This window comes from Anabrus simplex, chromosome 2, assembly GCF_040414725.1.
Source record: "Anabrus simplex isolate iqAnaSimp1 chromosome 2, ASM4041472v1, whole genome shotgun sequence".
Lineage (NCBI taxonomy): Eukaryota > Metazoa > Arthropoda > Insecta > Orthoptera > Tettigoniidae > Anabrus > Anabrus simplex.
In genome coordinates this window covers 378,070,269-378,091,623 of record NC_090266.1, presented here as the reverse complement: position 1 = coordinate 378,091,623, position 21,355 = coordinate 378,070,269, and the positions used below count along the sequence as shown (strand labels likewise).

General features: G+C 39.5%; 1 protein-coding gene across 1 annotated transcript in view; it reads right to left on the bottom strand.

The window, feature by feature from the left end:
* The window catches only part of Bruce (BIR repeat containing ubiquitin-conjugating enzyme), a 1,406,664-nt gene that overhangs the window by 1,115,102 nt on the left and 270,207 nt on the right, over positions 1-21,355 (bottom strand). Inside the window, exon 18 of the mRNA XM_068225988.1 lies at positions 12,459-12,713. Within this exon, the coding sequence (XP_068082089.1) occupies positions 12,459-12,713 (255 nt within the window). The remainder of the gene's footprint in view (positions 1-12,458; positions 12,714-21,355) is intronic.

The following is a 21,355-nucleotide window of genomic DNA, read 5'->3' as shown; positions in this document are numbered from 1 at the left end:
TGATCATAAATTAAAAATCATTAGCGATAAGGAAATCGAGAAAACTGTGTTGTTTTAAATGAGAGAATGTACCTTAGCAGTACTACCATCAAAAGGCAGCGTGGATGGACACACAGATATTCAAGGACTGGTTTGATACTCATTTCGTGAAACAAGTGACGGCCTACCTAATTAAGCAGTCACTGCCAATCAAAGCAGTACTCATGAATGACAATGCACCTTCCCATCCATATGAAAGTGAACTTAAAGAAGGTGATATTTAAGTGAAATACCTTCCCCCTAATGTAACTTCTATCCTCGAACCTATGGACTAAGGCGTTATTGCTGCTTTAAAGAAGAACTACAGGTCATCTCTGTTACAGCAATAGGTTGAGGAAGGCAACGATATTCCAACATTTTGGAAGGACTTCAGTTTGTTAGATGTTCTTCCTGCAGTCAATAAGTCATGGGACAAAATTACCGCTATTACGCTCGCACGATCATGGAAATCTGATCAGCGACGATATTTCGAACGGGCAACGTAGTCTCGCTACGATGATATCATTACTGAAAAACCTGCATAAATGCCAAGATGCAGAAGAAAGTGACATTACTGAGTGGTTAGACGTCGATAAGGATGATTATGGTTTCAGGCATGAAAGTGAGGAGGATGTTATACGGAATTTGATGGTTGGTGAGAAAGACGGACATTCAGATGATATCGAGTGCAGGAGTGATGCAACGGAAACCCCGAAAGTCCCCCACAGCCAAGCTAGTGTCTCTATAGACACACTTATCCCTTACATAGAAAATAGAGATGAATTTTCATTTTCAGATATTGTTTTCTTGAGAAATGTACGATCCAAAATTTTAAAAAATGAACAATCGTCCAAGAAACAAAAAGTGATGACCGTTTTTTTTCCGTTAGATACGAATGTTGGCATAATCCACATGGCATTTTGTAATTTTTCTCTAGTGTGTCTTACAGTACAATGTGAAGTGTTATAATTATTTTCTGCTTGTTCATAAAATACATTTCATTATTTTAACATATGGTTTTGTTTTTACCAGGCTTAAAAATGACTGGATAATTCGCGGTTTTTGATAATTCGGGGTTTTTGATAATTCGCAGAACTGCGTGCATTAGTTACCACAAATTATCGGGAGTGCACTGTATTTATATTTTATTCAAATTGCAGTATACTCTCCTGAGGCATGCTGGCCCACAACTGTTGTGACTGGTCCGTGATATCCTGGATACCAGCACTGGGACTGGGACGGAGTTGACGTCCCACACGTTTTATCGGGGACAGATCTGGGGATATTCCCAGCTGCGGAACTACCTCAATATCACACACACCGTTCATAGAGACACATGCCATGTGTGGACAAGCATTGTCCTGCTGAAAAATGGCACTGCGATACTGTCGCATGAGAGGTAACACGTGAGTACACTGGATGCCCGTGACATCCTAAATTGCTACCAGCGATGACATGAAATCAGTCATACCCGATGGCTCCCCACACCATGACACGAGGAGTAACACCACTGTGCCTCCCCAAAACAATCGAGGAATGGGATCTCTCCCCAAGGCACCACCATACTCGTAGATGAGGGTCATCCAGTGTAGTTCAGAACCGTGATTCATCGCTGAATACAATGCCATGCCAAGCATCAGCAGTCCATGCTTCCCAGTCACAGCAACACTCCAAACGCAGCTATTTGCGTTGTGGTGTTAATGGCAGCCTACGCAGGGGATGGCAATTCTCTAGTCCGGCTGCTGCTAGTCTCCGACCAATGGAGCGGAATGACACAGAATGTTGCAGGGAGTCCATTACTTATTCTCAGATGGCAGGTGCAGATATGAAGGTGTTACGATGTGCTTGGTGCACAATACAGCGATCCACCCTTTTGGTCATCAGGCGTGGTCGACCGGAAACTTGACGAGTAAGCCTACCCTCACATTCTCAAGCAGTCCAATATCAGGCCAATGTCACATCCGAATGCCCCACAAATCTTGATATTGCACAATTCAACCAGCCGGCCAAATGGAGACCCACAATGATGCCCCTTTAAAACTCTGTCAGGTGCTGATAACACTATCTCACATGAGTACACGGCATCTTCATGTCCTTCACAGTGTTCACTCAACATTTGTCCTGTTGAAAATGTCACTGCAATACTGTCGCAGGAGAGGTAACACATGAGTACACTGGATGTCCGTGACATCCTAAATTGCCACCTTAAATACCCTACCAGCCCTGGTTACAACACTAAACACAAACACCACCAATGCAATCTTGGCTGCTCTACGCGTCACAGAGAACTACAACTCCAATCATTTACACACTCGACAATGGTGTGTATGTGTACAATGTTACATTGACAACCGACCATTTCTTCTGGGTGCTTCAATTATTACTTTTTTTTTTTGTTAGCCAGTGCAGACTATCATAAACGTGAGAAGTGAGGAAATTTCGTCGTGGCCCTATGTTCCACCTAGCAATTAAAGGAAATAATTAAGTCAAGTAAGTCAATGCTAGGCTACTGTCCCATAACTCGCCTTATCCATGGTGCATGTTGTTCCAAAACTCGCCTTATACAACTAGTTATCAGCAGTTCATATCGATTGTCCTTGAAATATGCTAGTATTATTTGTGTTCTGAATATAGATTATTAGGATGACAGAGAACATTTGCTCCCGCTGCAGAAGGTAAAGCGAGAAGAATGAAGAGTGGTTGTCCGGTTTCCTGGAGACAAACTAAGGAGAAAAGACAGACAGAGCTATGAACCTTAATATTTTAGTTAGAGTTGCCATCTTCAAAATACGGTGAAACCTCATTAAGATGTTTCTTCTGGGGATAATTTTATTGCGTCTACTTGAAGTATTTTGTCTTCCTTAGTTAATGATTTAATTAATGCCTTCTCTTTTCTATTTTTCTCCCTTCTTCTACATCTCAAGTTTCTCATCGAACAATGAATAGATAAACCTTTAAGAAAAAAGGGTTAGGGCTGAGTAGCTCAGGCAGGAAAGTGCTGGTCTTTTGAACTCAATTTGACAGGTTCAATCCTTGGTCAGTCCAGTGGTATTTGATGGTGCTCAAATACATCAGCCTTGTGTCAGTAGTTTTACCAGCTCATTAAAAGACTTCCTTAGGGACAAAATTCCGTTGCTTCGGTGTCTCCAAAAACTTTAAAAATAGTTAGGGGGACGTCAAACCAATAACTTATTGAAGGTCGAGCTACTTGTTATCTCACAACTTTCGCCTGTCCAGACGTAGACTTAAATGATCTTGTTGAAGCAACAGAAGTTCTTTGTGATTGATCTCAATAGGAGGAATCAGATTAACATGATTAAAAAACAACAAAGTGATATTTTGCTGCTTGTTTGCTTGCTTGCTTGTTGTTTTAAGGGGCCTAACATCTAAGGTCATCGGCCCAAGTGATGTTTTATTATTGAATTTGGTTCTACTGTGAGTGTAGTGCGGCCTATAAAAGAAGAGTGTTCTCTGAGTACTGAGTGCCGAACGACACGACTTAAATGTGATAAATCCACTGGAGTGTAATTTATTAGTGAATATCATTTATATTCACATTTTTTCTCTTTTCTTGTTTTTTGAATAGGTTGTGCACGGTAAAATATTTGATTTTCTCACTGGATGGTCCAAAACTCGTCTTATCCTAAATACAAATTTAATTTATTGACAGTCTACTGATTATATTCATAAGTAATCAATAAGACGACATCCTGGCCTTGGACTTGAATGCATTGTAAAACAATTAAATAAGTGAGGCTTATATTATAAAATTTACCCATTTTTGTTTTTTTTCTGAAAAAATCACTTATGGTGTGTAAGACAAGGCTCCCGGAAACATCTTCTATCAATCCCATCATGCTGTGAAGAAGGGAGATGGCACAAAATAAAGATCGTGTTCGATGCCTCATCTCTTAACTAAGGCCAACCAGTGTTAAATAGTGCCTCAGAGACGGGATCAAATTTGCTACCTGAAATTCTAGCAACATTGCTCGTTTTTGAATGTGTCAATGTGATACTGTCTGCGACAGGAATCAAGAGTTTCTACAGCTCGCCTCAGATGAAAACGCCAGGGGTCTCATAAGACTTCTATGGTTCTGAGTCCAAACTACCACTTATGGAATCTACCAGATGACTAGGGACGTCATGATGTACCACTTTATGCTATTACCGTTTGGACTTACCTTCAACCCATTCCCTCTGTCCGTCCGCTACTCTGCGAGAACTGGTTAAACTGCACCAAAAAAAATATCCCACTACTACAGCACTTCTGAATGGTTGTACCATTAAGGATGGCTTTGCAGGCAGCGTCGAAAATGTCAACTTGGCCGTCGCTATCTATTATGAATTCACAGGCCTACTTTGGCACATCAAACTTCCATTGTCAATATGATTTACAAATTCAGAGCCACTGAGAGCCATCTGAAGAGCAGATGGTCCAGAGGTGAAATTAATAAACATGAAATCTCAGTGTTAACTCGAATACAGAACCAAACTACCTCTTCATAAACTACCTCTTCATAACTCCAAACAATATGACCACCAATCTACTTGACCAACCAGCAAATAAATGCCACCTTTTCTGCAAAGCTTATTAGAGAGTTCACAGAAGTTCCACATCACAATACAAACATCAATTAAATTAAAATCAATTAGTACATGTTTTATCCTTATATCGTGGACATCATCAGCTATAGCTTAATCAATTAAAACCTGAAGACAATGGTATCACATAACAAGAAAAGGATAAAACTATATAAAGGCTAAAATATCAAGTCCTTGTTGTCTAAAAGTCTTTCGTTGATTGTAAAATAAGGCACCATAATGGGCTCTTCTTAGAAGGGATCATGTTGATTTAGACATTAAAATACTACCGGTATATTATGAGTTTGGAGAATCCTGACTTGTGCCGTGTGGACGTTGGGTGGAATCATGCACATGCCATGTTGTTAAAAGTTAAGGTATTGAGAGAACATATATCCTTGCCTTTTTTTTTTTTTTTTTGCTTTACGTCGCACCGACACAGATAGGTCTTACGGCGACGATGGGACAGGGAAGGGCTAGGAGTGGGAAGGAAGCGGCCGTGGCCTTAATTAAGGTACAGCCCAAGCATTTGCCTGGTGTGAAAATGGGAAACTACGGAAAACCATTTTCAGGGCTGCCGACAGTGGGGTTCGAACCTACTATCTCCCGAATACTGGATACCGGCCGCACTTAAGCGACTGCAGCTATCGAGCTCGGTATATCGTTGCTACCTTAAGTTGGTTTATCCACGTCTTGCTGTGGAGGGACTGCTGTGCCTAAGATGATTCATGTGTAACCTTTTCAGCAAGTTACTGCAAGAATTTATGACTTGTTATTCCTGTTTTCCCCTGTCCTGATCACAGTCAAGATACACTTTCAAGACACTTGGTGCAAGGGACTACAATGCAATGAAATCCTCCAACTGTTCTTGGCCAGAGATGGTAGGCCTGGGCATCTAATCTGCTGTATTTGGCTTCCATCCGCATTACGAGATGGATTGGTATATCCATATTAAACAACGATATATCCATGCACATGTTCTCTGATGCTTCCAAAAGTGCATGTGGTGCTGTACTGTATGTTCAGTTAACCACCGATAACACTTCCTCTTATCACTCTGGTTTGCTGCAAAAAATAAACTATTGTTGCCCGTAGGGCCCGTAGGAAAGTAACACTTCTCAGACTAGAATCACCTGCAGCCTTGTTTGGATCCTGTCTTCTTCACAACTTTTGCCATGAGACTGCAGACGATCAGAGTCCTCTTGTACCACTTTGCAGAGTAACTCAACCATCACATTATAGGTGGATCCGCAACAATCCAAACCGCTGGAAGACCTTTGTCTGCAAACGCTTGATGGATATTCATATGCATACTGTGTCCAGTCAGTGGAGACACTGTCCTGGCATCGACAGTCCTGCTGATTGCCTCGAGAGGACTTACAGCTCAAGATCTAGCTTCGAGGAATTCATGGTGGCAAGAAACTTCCTAGCTTGCCAAACATCCGAACTCCTGGCCCTGTGATGTCATCGTCCTGAAAATGATGACCCAGCCAGAGGGGAAGAAGACATCTTAAGTCCTAGTAGTCACGACTCCAGAACCATTTCTTATCGCCTACAACTTGCGGACCTGACAAGTGGCGTGAAACACCCCATGCTTTTGGATGGATATGACACACTAACACACCTTCTTATTCGGCAGACCCATATCAGACTCAATAACTTGAGTACGCATAATATTCATTGAACTTCGCAATGAATTTTGGATTCTAAGAGCCCAACGAATCATCCAAAATGATGATGTATAAATGCTTGTCATGAAAAATATCCCAGAATAAATGGTGTGAAGAGATAGAAGCCCCACTGCCTTTAGATTGGGCCCGTCCTACTCTGTCATTTGCTGTGATAGGAATCGACTTCACAGGCTCACTCTATATCAAGTCTCAATCTGTTCATGTATGCAACTATGAGAGCTATACATACGGAACTCTCAACGGACTTAACGACTGTCAGATCCTTAATGGCTTTTTCAACGCTTCGTACGACAAGGTGTCCCACACACTATATGCACCGACAATGCCCAAATATTCCAAAATGCAAACAGAGAACTTCAACTTATGGATGTGCTCAGCAGTCCAAAGGCTAATGGATATATGGCTCATCACAATGTGACCTAGAAGTTCAGAGCTCCACGAGCGGCTTGGTGGGGAGGATGGTGGGAGAGGATGATTGGCTCCACCAAGCCTTAACTTAAAAAGGTTGTAGGGTGCTCACAGTTCAATGAAGAACGCCTTTGTAATCAACACTGAAGTCACCCTGAATATCAGTCACATTATACAAGACAAAAGCATCCATGAAGTTTTAACAGCCTCATACTTCCTCAACAGAGAAAAATGCACAACCATTCCCATAGAAGCTAAACCAGAAAAAAAGAAAGACCCTACATGCGAATTTTGCGCAAATATGAAAATGGTTGAAGATTTTTGGCAAAGGTAAGAAAAGGAATACTTTCTTCAGCTGCAGAGCTACTACGATGTCAAGTCTCCTACAAGTAAACGTCCAAGACTTCAGGTAAGAGGTGTTGCTCTCTTACAAGATAGACATCCTGCCTAGCCATATGAGGAAGAGAACCCAAGTCGATGAAGTCCTTCAGGGGAGAGACAGCAGTGTAAAGAAAGCCACCCAGCATCTGCCAGACGGTTCAAGAGTCAATCGACTGGTGCAACTGGTAATTGACTAGGGTGGCGAGGATGTTGAGATTTGAATGTAGCAGCAAATGCCACCTAGACTGGTAACTATGTGATGTTTACACTTATAGATGTTTGTTTCTTTGTTGAAGTAATAAAATTCTTTAGTGAGGAAGACGTAGTTATTATTTCTACTTTACAACTCAACACAACCTTTCCTGGTATATTTCTAAATCCTTCCTTCACAAACTCTTATTTCCTCGTTTCACTGCACTGTTATCAGATGGGTTCTCTTGACTGTTCAGCCCGACAAGTCCATTTCTTTGATTTCCTCCTCTTCCCTGCTAATTCAACAGGTCCAGGACTAGAATTCACCTCTACACCTCGCAATTACCAGTACCAATGCCACCACTGCTGCAGCCAGCATCGAAGTTACCTGCATTCCAAATTGTTTCCAGTAACTCGTCACATGTACAATGCTCAAATGAGAAAATGTTCATGACGCTAAAAACTGCATGTAAAATTTCCTATAAACACTCTTAGCCATTTTTCACAGCAAACAGGAACTTCCTATGTTTATGTACAAAGAAATCACGAACACATAAACTGGGTTATTCTGTACATATGTTTAGATTATGTGAATGGATTTTGAATGAAGAGCATTAGAGAGAAAAGAATTATTATCTCATTATGTTTTCACATGAAGCTTTGTTCATCTTTTGTTCATTCCTGAAACTGGAGTGCTAGAAAACTTTATCTGCTCCATGAGCAACACCTTTTACGATCAGAAAATAGTGCTATGCGCAGTTAGCAGTAACAGAATAACAGACCCAAGGGGCCGAAGACCAAGATGTTAGGCTTCCTAAAACAACAATCAAAAGAACAGGGCCATTTTTTAAGGAAGTAATCAATACAGTAAGAATTGTGCAAAATAGACATGGTATGGGCATTTGGGCTTATGCCGTGTCAAGAAAATAAGGTGAAATTCTTTACGTTTCGCAGAGAACTGTGCTCTGCATTGTCAGAAGAAAATCTCAACTGTTCAAAAGAAAGGCTTCTTAAACAACAAACTTTTGAATTTAGACATTATAATGGCACAAGACTTCCACAACAACTAAAACTACAACCACAAACGTAGACGAGAGAGGTGTTGCCACCAACTACTTCTAACTCAAGACCTGCTGTTTACTATATTAAAACTTACCACAGTACATCACAAGTTGGAATATATAACACAATATAAAAAAATTTCTTCATGACAAAGGTCCATATCAACAGGACGCATACCAGCTTCAGAACTTTCTCGAAGATTACCATACACAGCTAAAATCAACACAACATAAAAGCAAAGGAACTACACAGAAGATAGAAGAATGGAACCTATGTAACATGAACTAAAAATGTTTAACAAGTGTCTACCTATACTTACCAAATTTTAATGTGTTAAAACTTTTTAAGTGTTTTATATTATGACCCATATGTTTTAATATGTCCTATATACTCATGTTCTAACTTATTGTAACTTTTTACCTTGACTACTGATATTTTAATTACATGCTACTGTATACATTTCCATCCCCCATTAGACATCCGGATGTCTAATACAATAACAACTTGTGAATTGTCTAATGGCTGGAAACAAATCATGTACTAGCTGATGATGGCCATCAAAGAGCCGAAACCGGTACTAGTTTAATCTATTTAAAATAAATTGTGTATTGATTGGTGGAAAAACACATTTCTTATGTATACTTTCAATCTGTCAATACGCAAAATGAAATTTATAAATAATAACATCTTGGAACATGACATCAGGACCCAACAATAGAGCGTGCTCAGCTATTGCTGATTTGTCTGGCTGGTTGAGACGAATATTACGTTCATGTTCCTTGATACGAGTACATAAATCGCTATCTTCATGCAGATTCTCACTACTATCCAGCACAAAAACAAGGCATTCTCACAACATTCGCCAAGAGGGCGAGATGAATTTGCGAGCCATCAAATATCTAGGTGGAGATGGACACGCACAAAGTCATATTCAAGGTTAATGGTTACAGCGATTTGAAGATTCATAGAGCCCTGCACCCCAGAGAAACCACCAAGGAAAGCTCACGGAAGGAAGAAGTGAAGGGAACTGCCTACTTGCCTTACATTCACAATACCACTGATCAAATTGCCTAGGTACTCCGCAAACACAATATAAAAACCGTGTTTGGCACCGCCACTAAAATTGCTTACAGTCTGGGTAAAACCAAGGACAAATTGTCCCCACTTTTTGCTAGTGGCTTCAAGTTGCACCGACACAGATAGGTCTTCTGGCGACGATGGGATAGGAAAGGGCTAGGAGTTGGAAGGATGTGGCCGTGGCTTTAATTAAGGTACAGCCCCAGCATTTGCCTGGTATGAAAATGGGAAACCACGGAAAACCATCTTCAGGGTTTCTAACAGTGGGATTCAAACCCCACTATCTCCCGCATGCCGGTCCCCACTTTCACATCCTGGGGTATACAAAATTTCCTGTACTTGCGGTAAGGTATACATCGGAAAAACATGCCGGTCCATTGGTACCCGTATCAAGGAACATGAACATAATATTCGTCTCAACCAGCCAGACAAATCAGCAATAGCTGAGCACGCTCTATCGTCGGATCATGATGTCATGTTCCAAGACGCTCGAGCTCTTACCCACACTAGACACTACAGGTCCAGGTCCAGGTCCAGGATTATACAGGAAGCTGTGGAAATGCGTACAAATCCTAACAATTTCAACAGGGAGACTGGCTATCAAGTAATACCTGGTTACCAGACATTAAGGATTTACGTAGCTAGTTTCTTTCCCTGTCCCTTCACTATTGTTATTTCATCTCGGTGTTTTCCAAATTCGTACGTTCCTCATCGCCAGATGTTTCATTCCAGGGTTGTGTCTATGTCATACACCTGTCTATGTCATATGTTACGCAGACATGTTATGTGACCCTTTTAGACTGATTTTGATGGTTCCGTCAGCTTCCGCTTCGAACGCTAGCGCTGTACCGCATCCTGGGAGCCATCTGGTGACGAATGAACGTACCATTTCCACTTCTATTATAACATCTAAATTCGAAAGTTCGTTGTTTAAGAAGCCTTTCTCATGGACAGTCGAGAATTTCTTCTGATGACGCAGAGCACAGTTCTCTGTGAAACGTAAAGAATTTCACCTTACTTTCATGACATGGCATAAACCCAAAAGCCTATATCATGTATATAAGTACGGGCCGGAAAAGCATCAATGGCAACATTGTGCAAAATGTTTTGCAATACTTTTTTTGCTGAGTTTATACAGAGGAATGTAAGATTATGTTTTTTTCAGCAAAACACTGTTGGTGTTCATAAAAGCAATCATTGCTTTTAGTGCCGGGATATCCCAGGACGGGTTCGGCTCGCCAAGTGCAGGTCTTTCTATCTGACGCCTCTAGACGACCTGCGCATCGTGATGAGGATGAAATGATGATGAAGACAACACATACACCCAGCCCCCGGGCCATTGGAATCAACCAATTAAGGTTAAAATCCCCGACCCGACCGGGAATCGAACCCGGGACCCTCTGAACCGAAGGCCAGTACGCTGACCGTTCAGCCAACGAGTCGGACCACAGGGTGTTTAAAGATAGATAAGAGTTCAGCAACAACAAATGACCTGCACAATCTCCCGATTCCCACACCTGTGATTATCTCCACAGGACATTAAAAGTTAACAGTTTACAAGAAAAATCTGCACACTTAAGACAAACTGAAGGATGACATCTGCCAATGGATCAGTTTAATTTCTCAAAGAAAATTAAGATTCTTTAAATGCCTTTCAATTTGTTAGACTGTTACTAGTGTTGCTACCACCAATTCTTACGCAGTGTTGATGGCCGTGAGCAAGGTCGTATTGTCTAATGCAGTACCTGCGGCCACTCAATCATCAAGTAACAGGATAACCCTGTAGGAAACCATCCCCAATGTCAGGACACAGCCTTTATATAAGACATCAGAAATGCATAATTAAAGCAGACAGACATCCTACAGTGTGCTTACTGCCAAGCTGACCACAGCTCATTTTGGTCTAAGAGCAATTTCTTCTAGTGACTTGTCACTGTCATCTGGCTGTGTCAACTGAGTGGAATCAATTTGTATTCACTTCACCATGTTTCAGTAATCAAAATTTCTGTAATAGTCAATCCAATAGGATGTTCCATGGCATAAAGAATATTATGAACATTAATTTCACATATACGTAGTTCAAAATACAGTCCTAAAAGAACTATCCTGCAGTCTATCTTGAGAAAGAAATATTTTCATAATACTGGCTGGCATTCCACTTTACACAAAACATGTTTCCAAGTTTTGAATATGTGCTGAATGAGATTATGTATAATTGAACAATGAAATTTAAATATACATGACAGTTTTCAATTTATGTACAAGCAAGCATACAGGGAAGTGGGTTATCGGTAATCTCTCCCCCACCCCCAACACTCACCTACACAGAGAGAAAATTGAGTCAAATCCAAAGCGTGCTCCTCCTCCTTGATGAGAACACCCTGTATGCACTTCCTGACAGTAATCTATTTTTAAGGATATCATATTACACAATAAAATTTGCACCTTACCTGTTAGTTCAATGATAAAAAATTATTTAAGCCTGTTTTGCACACAGCAGAAGCTTTTCACTGCAAGTTTTCTTGAAGCATCCTTCTCCCTGTTTTTAGTCTTCTTAACCATAACTGATTCCGGTATTCATGTGCTTAATGTAGGCCTGAATTCTGTCAGATTTTTCCTATCAACACTGAAAACTCTTTCTATGGGACAGTTACTGTCAGGTACACTTAATACTGCAAGTACAACATTACTTAAGATTTCATCAGCAGAGCAGAGCTCCTTCATTCACAATGCATTTCACAATTCTCACAGGAAGCAAAAGGAAGTGATGATCGAGTAAGTATAGTATCCAACTCACATTGAAACGAGGATGGTTGAGATGCTTGAAAGGATTGATGATAACTTTGCTTTTCCGTAATAATTTTCTCTTTGACTGTAACTGTGACGTGAAATCCATAACAATTACGGACAATCCATAATAGTAGGCTGCTGGACCTATGCCGTGTCAAGCCCAAAAGCCTATAATATGTCTAAAATATACTCTATCGTTAGACTCTACAATGAGTACAAAAACCGCCTTCTTTTTATACAGATATAATATATACTTACCTAGTATTAAGTATCATGAGGTATGGATTCCAACGTGAATTCATTTCATGAGCTACTTGTTGAAGTAATGAAACACACTCAAGGCCAGCATCAGACGATCCATCAACTGTAAGAACATGGCTGAGCAACAAGAAATACCACCTCATTGCTCCAGCTGACTGACAGTGCAGGATATAAGGTAAGCATTGAAGAGCAGCCTTTAAAACATACCCATCAAAAGCAACGGTAGACGAGTCAAAATAATTCTTCATACCCCTAGAATGATATAGAGAACATATTAGAAAATAATCCAACGCAGATATGTACAGGGAAACAATGAAAAATGTACACTGAAAGGAACAACAATTTGTACCCATGATTAGTGGCAAGTACAACATGAGTAGCACCTTCATTGTGACCTTGGTACTATTAGAGAAGAGCGATATTGCTTGGAGGAACACTCCCCGACATAAAAAATGAACAAATTCTTGTATGGAAGAATCTTGTTCCTTGCTACAATATTTTGTAATAAAATACCTTGCATCTTATTCTTTAACTAGCTGTTGAGTATCTGTTGTTGAAAGGTTAGCTTTTTTAACTGCAGCAGTAATGCCATCTAGAGGAGATGAGTGGCAGTAGAAAAGACATGCCTGTGGTTTAAAGGGGCCTAACATCGAAGGCCATCGGCCCGTAGAAAAGACACAACACATCTCATTTAACAACAATAGTCAGTGCAATGGTATTGTTGATGAGGGGCTTGGGACACTGCAGATCATCACATTTTCATTTCTTCTGACTTGACGATTAAAGGGCATTCAAGACCGAGGCTTTCAACCCCTTTTCATAATTCTTTTTTCTCCTTATTCTTCAAGTGATCATTTTCTCAAGTTATCCTTCTCATTTCAATAATCATCATTATTGTCCTGGTCAATGGGATAATGACATTATGCTTTTGAAATATTTAAAAAACAAAACCACTACCAGTTACTTCATTACTATGACTATCGACAATATTTCCACTTCAATGATAATTGCCATTGATGCACTCAGTAACAAAAAATTTTAATTCAAGCTTTTTCATCTTTCTTTATGGAGCTGTGCATCTATGGACTGTGAGATAACAACCAATTTTATTTCACTGCATAGATCTCGTCCTTCTCCTGCCTTTGACATCCTCCCAGTAATTCTTGAGCTCATCAGTCAGTGCCTTCCTGTGATCTTCAAGGAGGTCCTCTCCATCTTTTATGTTTTGATGCCATCTTATGGCCCTGGTACTGATTTACTACCTGTCTAAATTTAATCCTGCCATTAATTTTACCTCGTGGGATACAAATCTGTCTCAGATACTTTTCATAATCTGGAGGGGGCGTGATTAGCTCAGTGGCTCAGAGGCTGGCTTCCCGCCCGGAAGGCTGAGGCTCGAATCCTGGTCAATTCTGGGTTGAGATTCTCATCTCAAGAATCACGTGACGACAGGAAGGCCATCTGGTCTCATACCCCCGGTTATGCAATCCCTCCTGACTGACAGGGATTCATCCAGCACCCGCTCTGACAATTATAATAGGACCGCTCTATGGCTGCCCATATCGAGCTTAAATAGCCTCTTGGGTAAACACAACCATGTTCCAGAATTCTCCCCAAGTTTCCATGGGATGGAAACTTTTGTTCTCCCAGCACCTACCAATCAGGAGGCTAGATGGCCATTTCCACCTGATATGTTCTAGGTGGTTACTAACTGCCTTGACCTGTCTGAATAATATTAATTATTGGCGTTGACATCTGTGCATTTCTGCTCATGTGCGCCCCCTGTATGTTACTGGATATACTCTATCGTGCACTGTGTCATCTGGCGGTGGTCCTAATTTACCGGCTTAATTTAATGGTTGCAGTCCCAGATAACATTGATGGTATGACGAAGATTTTATGTTAGTCATGGACCAATCATCCTGCAATCTTAACTGTGTCATCTACCTCTGGAGGTCTAGTATTATACTAGCTTGCATCCCTAAATTACACTTAAGGTCCGTTATCTGGTCGGCATTGCTATCTATTCTATTCTTGGCCTTCTGCTTCATTTCCCCCCATGACGCGATTCTTTCTCCTAGCTTTATGCCGTTCTGGCTACTTTCTTCCTGGTTTTGAATGATCCTGCCGTTAACTTCCTTCCAGAGATTAGACATTTCGCCCCTGATTTCAGTCTTCACACGGCCGACTTCTTCCTCCGCCAACTGTCTCAGTTCCTGAACTTCCTTCTTAATCTCAGCTGTCATATCTTCCTTGATCCTGTCTATCTGACCTTCTGTCTTCTCTTGGATAGCTTCTACGACCGTCAACATCTCCATCTTCAAACTTTATATTTTATATTTAAAATTGTCGGAGACTTCGGCGATTGAAACATTGACCTCCTCCTTGAATTGCGTCATACCGTCTTTGAGTATGCCTACCTCGTTTTGTACCCCATTTAAGCTTTTTACGATGACCAATAAGTCTTACATACTATCCACTTCATTCCATATCGATATTGCAATCAAGATAAGAATTAAGTAAACATTTTTTTTTTTTTACCCAATCGATACTTTTATTTAGCCTTAGGCTAAATTTTATGTCATTTAAAATTGCAGTAAATGTTTCAATTGCTTGGCAATCATCATCAGCTGCTTATCTTAAAGCTTAGGCGAATAAGCATAAAACATTTCATAATTAAAATTTGTTGGTAAGGGACACTTAATGGTGAGGGAGGGTGGGGATGTTAAAATTAGATATACAAATTAAAAAGCTATTTCTAAACTAAAACTTCCTAAAATTCCTTCTATGGCACTACACTAGTTCTTCATTAGGTTCATCTGTGTTTCACTCAATGCTCAGTTCACTTGTCTTGATTATATGTTGTCCTTCATTTTTCTAGATCATTCTTATTGTCCGCTAGAAGAATTTATGCTGACTATGGTCGAATTTGTTCAGTTTTCATTTAAACGGATAGTTTGAAGTACGACCCCTATTCAATTTTTTCAATTCAATTCAAATTTTTTTACTTAATGGACCATTAAGTCAGCTCTAGTGTCCGTTATCTCTCCCTTCAACTGGGCCACCTGCTCTTGACCTTGCGCAAGCTGTTGGGCTAGCTCGTTCCTACCGGCATTACATTTGAGTTTCAAGGTTCTTATCTGTTCTAACAGTTTCTCGTGTGCCTGCCTATTTTTCTCTCTAATTCTTTCCTGTGCCTGCCTGATATTCTCCTGCACCTGCCTAATGTTTTCATCACTCCTCTCCTGTGCCTGCCTACTATTTTCATCACTCCTTTCCTGTGTCTGTCTAATGTTTTCCAAGGTCTTCCTATTGTTCTCCTCCAACAACTTCTCCTCTAACACAGCCATTATTAAACACTTATTCAAGAGACATATGGGAATTGCTGTCCTTCAGGCATAGGGACCTAGTCATTCAGTCGAAAGAGTCGACAAATAGCAGTGCCCTCGTGTAAAAAAAAATCAGCTCACCTAAAATGCCAACTATTACCCCACAAGACAATCGCATTCAATTTGGAAAAATGAAAATAACCTGTGCTGCATAGGTTTTATCAGAGCTGAATATCAAGAAAACGATGAACTCTATATCGCTGTTATAAACAAAATTTTCCTTAAATCTTGATGTCACATAATAATGATAATAATAATAATAATAATAATAATAATAATAATAATAATAATAATAATAATAATCTGGTCACATATAAGGCGCCACCTCCATTCTGCGTCATGCCCTTAATTCTATAACCTAACTTGAACCAAAAATGAAAAGAAATACCTCCCGATAGGTTTCATTACGTCACAATTTACGTGGAGCAAAATAAAAACATACCCCGGTGGGTGAAAATACCAAATCTCTACTCTGCTATACGGTTAGCTCGCATACTCTATCTGGTTCAACATGCTCTGTGACTTATGACCTGTCAGAAATTTACCGTGTCATGTTGACCATCCTATCGTCAAATTTTGACGTTGTAGCCTCGCTCTAATAACACTTGAAAACACTCATACTAGGCATTGCCTTCCGTATAGTAAAGGTGAAATGGTTTATTACTGCAATTAATCTGAATTTACATTTGACTTTCACCTTTTGCTTGTACATATTATAGGTAACGTGGATTCTACTTTCAAACCTCACTGATTTCCACATTCTTCACGTCGTTCGCATCCGATAAACTGGGTACTTCGACTTCACCAAAATACAAAAACAATAACATCACACATTGGGCAAGCATTTTGTATAACCACTGTGTCCAAAATACTGCAAAAAAGGTGTGAAGGTGTGAGAAGCAAAAACAAAAGCACCATGTTGGCTGCACCACTTATATGTTCTTGTTTCTACAATAAAGGTAATTTGCCCCTAACTAGTCAGCTGCTTCCAGGGGTCAGGCCCCAATTTACAAATGTGCGGACTGGGCATTTGCCCAGGGCATCAGTTTTTGAGGGGTGGCAGCCGGCGGATCGAGTAATTATGGCCTGCATGAATTACGTCTTAAATTCATTACATTCAAATTACTTTTACTTCCCACAAATTATTCCAATTATTTTATTAGCCTATATAAAACACTTTAAACTATTCTAACTTTAAAACCTGATTTTAATCTATATATTTAAATTTTATGAAGAAAATTAAATAACTGCAAACAATAAAAAAAAGTATTATGTAACTCGTGCGGGTGCTGGGTGGGCAATTGTAGTTGGTGGCTTGGCAACCCTGTTAGTCTAGAGAGCCACTGCCCTGTCTGTCATTGGTTCGTGTGGGTATTGTTGTTTACATCCGCTCACCATCAACATGATAACCTCACCTAGCCAACTCATTGTCTCGTGTAATTCTTACAGGTCTTTCAGTATTTAACCATGAGTATAAAGTTAAGTGGTGCTGAATACAAAAAAAAAAGTGCTGGTAAAAAGCAGTGTGACGAACTTGAACTACTTCAGAAAGTGCCCAAAATGGGAAAGTTCTTTACTTTGACTCGTTCAACCTCGGAATCGGAATGCCAAGATGACTTAACAAAACCTTTGACTTCATCATCGGTCCCATTTAACTTTATACAAGAAGACTTACAAGGCCTAAATATACAGACAGATCACCTCTGCGTTGGTATTAAATTGAACAATGAGCCTGAAGTTGTCCACTATTTCACAATCACAACCTGAGGTAACCTTACCTAATTCATTTTCTATAGATGATCCTGTTACATTTTTTTTTTTATTTTTTTATTTTGGCTTTCAGTCTTAACGACCATTTAGCCAGCTACAATTTTGTATGTTTCTGATTAAGTATAAATTGGCATATTTTATGTTTCTTCTTATTAAATATGAATCGACTTCGATGAATTGAACTATACATTTTTAAGACGAGCACAAACACCCAACCCCCAAGCCGGAGAAATTAACCAGACGAATTTAAAATCCCCGGCCCGGCCGGAAATCGAACCCGGGACCCCAGAGACCAAAGGCCAGCACACTAACTATTTAGCCATTAAGCCGGATAATGCTGCTACTTGGAATATCAAGTTAAAATCAGTAGTTAAAATCAGATATCAAACATTGTCCAAAACAAAACGTAAATGTGGATTTTTCGAAATCTCTCTAAACTTACAATGATGGTAAAAAGAACATTGTGTCAAAACATGTTTAAGGGTACTCTTCCTAATGGAGATGTTGTTTTAAGAGACTGGTAATTGTATTCACAGTCAACTGGGAAAGTATTCTGTATTCAATGCTGTTCATTTCAACCAGACAATGTAAAAAAACACTTATCTACCGGTTTTAGTGACTGGAAGCACAGTTACAAACTACTGAAACATCATGAACATTCTCCTGACCACAGGGGTAATGTTCTTACGTACATCACCAGACAAAAACAGTTAATGCAGGGTAATAAAATTCCATTTACACAGTACGAAGAAGAGGTAAACTACTGGCGAAGTATAATCTCAAGAATAGTTTCTGTTGCACGATTTTTGGCAGTTAGGGGTTTACTTTTCCAAGGAGACGAGGATTTTGGATCAACTTCAAATGGTTTATATCTTGGATGCTTCGAGTTAATTAATGAATATGACCCATTCCTTGCCCCGCACATCGGGAAATTTGGTTACAAAAGTTAAGGGCACACCTCATACCTGTCTTCTCAAATATGTTATGGGGAATTGTGTGCTTAAAACTGTACTTGATGAAGTAAAAGAAGCTAGATACTGCTCAGATTCGATGCCTGATTGTTCTCACACTGACCAGTTGGCTATTATTTTACAATATGTACCTCAAACAGAGCCAAAGCCTGTAGAACGACTCATTAAGCTTCTGCCTGGAATATCACATACAGCTGCTGGACTAGAAAAGGCTGTAGTTGACTGTCTCAAGAGTTTCAAAATCAACATCAAGAACTTTAGGGGCCAAAGTTATAATAATTCTTCCAATATATGTGGAGCTTACTCAGGTCTTCAGGCCCGATTAAAGCAGCAAAATCCCCTTGCTGAATACATACTGTGTGCAGCACATTAATTAACTCTTGTTGGTTCGGCTGCCGCAGAATGCTGCACTGCCATAGTAGTTTTCTTTGGCTTCGTCCACGAGTTGTATCATTACTTTTCTGTGTCAACATACAGGTGGAATATTTTGAAGCAATTCTTGGCAAAAAACGGTACGCCAGTAATAAAATCCTTATCAGAAAACAGATGGTCTGCAAGAGCAGATGCTGTCAGAGCTTTGGTAAAAGTTTATGAAGAAATACAACAATAGTTGAGGCAACTATCTGAAGACTCCAGTATAAAACCTGCTTGTAGACTTGAGGCACAAAACCTTGGAACTAAATTTCAGAATTTCGAGACCACTTTTCTGTTAGTTGTGTGGAATGACATTTTGTAAAGAGTTGACAAGTATTCTAAAAACTTGCAGTATGAAAATCTTAATCTTGAGGGAGGGGTAAAACAACTGAAAACCCTGGAAGGATTCATCATAGGGAAAAGGGATGAGTTTGATATATATGACCAATCTGCTTTGAAAACAGGTGGATGTGATGTTCCAAGCTACTCAAGAATACGAAAACGGAAAATATTTGCAAATGAAACACACTTAGCAAGAAGGAAAGAAGCATATGAAGTCGTAGCTTCCAGATTTCAAGTGTTACCTCTACTATTGCCTTGCTCATCCGAATCATCAGAAGTGAAGAACGCTGCTTTGAAACTTAGTTTGCTGTACCCAGCAAGACATCAGTCAAGATTTTGTAAATGAATGTGTACACTTTAAAATTTATGTTGAACTCGAAGAATTAGAAAACTTGCCTAAAGTGTATTCTTACATGAAGCAAAACAATGTCAAGTACTTTTCCCAAACTTGAAATTGCAATTAGGATGTTTTTGACCTTACCAATAACCAACTGTACTGCAGAAAGGAATTTTTCAGTTTTAAGCACAGTAAAACATGCTAAGAGGGCAACTCTTCTTAACGAAAAGTTAAGCTCATTAGTCCTTATGTGCACTGAAAATGATTTAACTTACAAAACCAACTTTGGTGAAATTGTTCAAGAGTTTCCTAGGAAAAAATCAAGGAAAAAATATTTTATGTAAAGTAGTATTATATACAAGCAGCCTATAAAACAATTTGTATTTTAAAATGTGATCGAAACAAATTACAATAAATTAATGATAATTTATGTGTGTCTAATTTCTAAAATATTTACTTACACACAATCAAACTGAACCAACGGCTTTTTAAATAAAAATAAAAACAGCCTGATCCTTATTTGGCTGTTACCTTTATTTGGCTGGATAAATTTAATTATGAGAATTGACTTTATTTCCATAATGTGGTTTTAAAACTCATAATCTTGAAAACTGTAATCTTTAATTTGTAAACAATTATTTTTTTTAGAGGAACAGAAAAAACGAGCGGTGGGGGGCGGCTAAATATTGTTTGCCCACAGCGCTAACTACTTGAAATTGGTGCCTGCCAGGGGAGCTCAGTTCGAAATGTGATTTTTAAAAATTAACCTAAAATTGCATACACCCTGTATTTGATGGAGAATATATAACTAAATATGGATACAGTGAGGTCAACTAAAAGGAATTACAAATAAAATAAGGCGAAGCATGACGTCAGTTTTTGGAGGAAATCTGTTTATTAAAATAAACAAGAAAGTATGAAAAATTAAGCAAAAGTATCAAATGATCCAAAATTTTACATAACTCAATTTTTCGTTCAGCTTGATAAAGTCCATACTGTACCAGGAAGGCATAGACCCTGGCACATACGAGTTATAAAATCTTTATTCATGAACGAACGGCTAAGTTACGACGTACGAACAGCTGTGCAAGAGAATGTTCTCGTCCCTACTGCACTATTTGAGGAAGACAGCATGAGAGGGGCAAGGTCGAGTGATGTCAGCGCTGCTTGTAGCTCACCTCCCCGCAGAGACGTCTCGAAATTATTTTTTAAGCTTCTCAACGACTGGACCAATAAATATGAGACTAACGCCAAACTGTAGCTCATATTTTAAAAGTACAACATTGCAAATTTGAGGCTAATCCGTCCAGTGGTTACAAAGATATGACGGGTTGAAATTTGGGAAGTCACCCCTCTGTCACCTCACTCAGAGTGAGGCTCCCAGCCGGATATAAATAGGTTGACGAACCGAGGGCATAGTCAGTGTATCTTAAACTCTATATGATCACGACAAGACGTCAGTATGCTCCATCGCGCTTCGCGAGAGATATAAATGTTACGCTCTAGAACTTTGAAATTGTGCGAGGACGTCGCAAGTGAAGTTTCAGCCGCGTTGAGGCGTGTGAAATGTTATAAAATTTTCTTCGACTAAACCATCATTGTATAAGATTTGCAAATGTCTTAACTAAATGAATTTACGATAGAGACTGTGCACTGAAGTATAATCAGGAA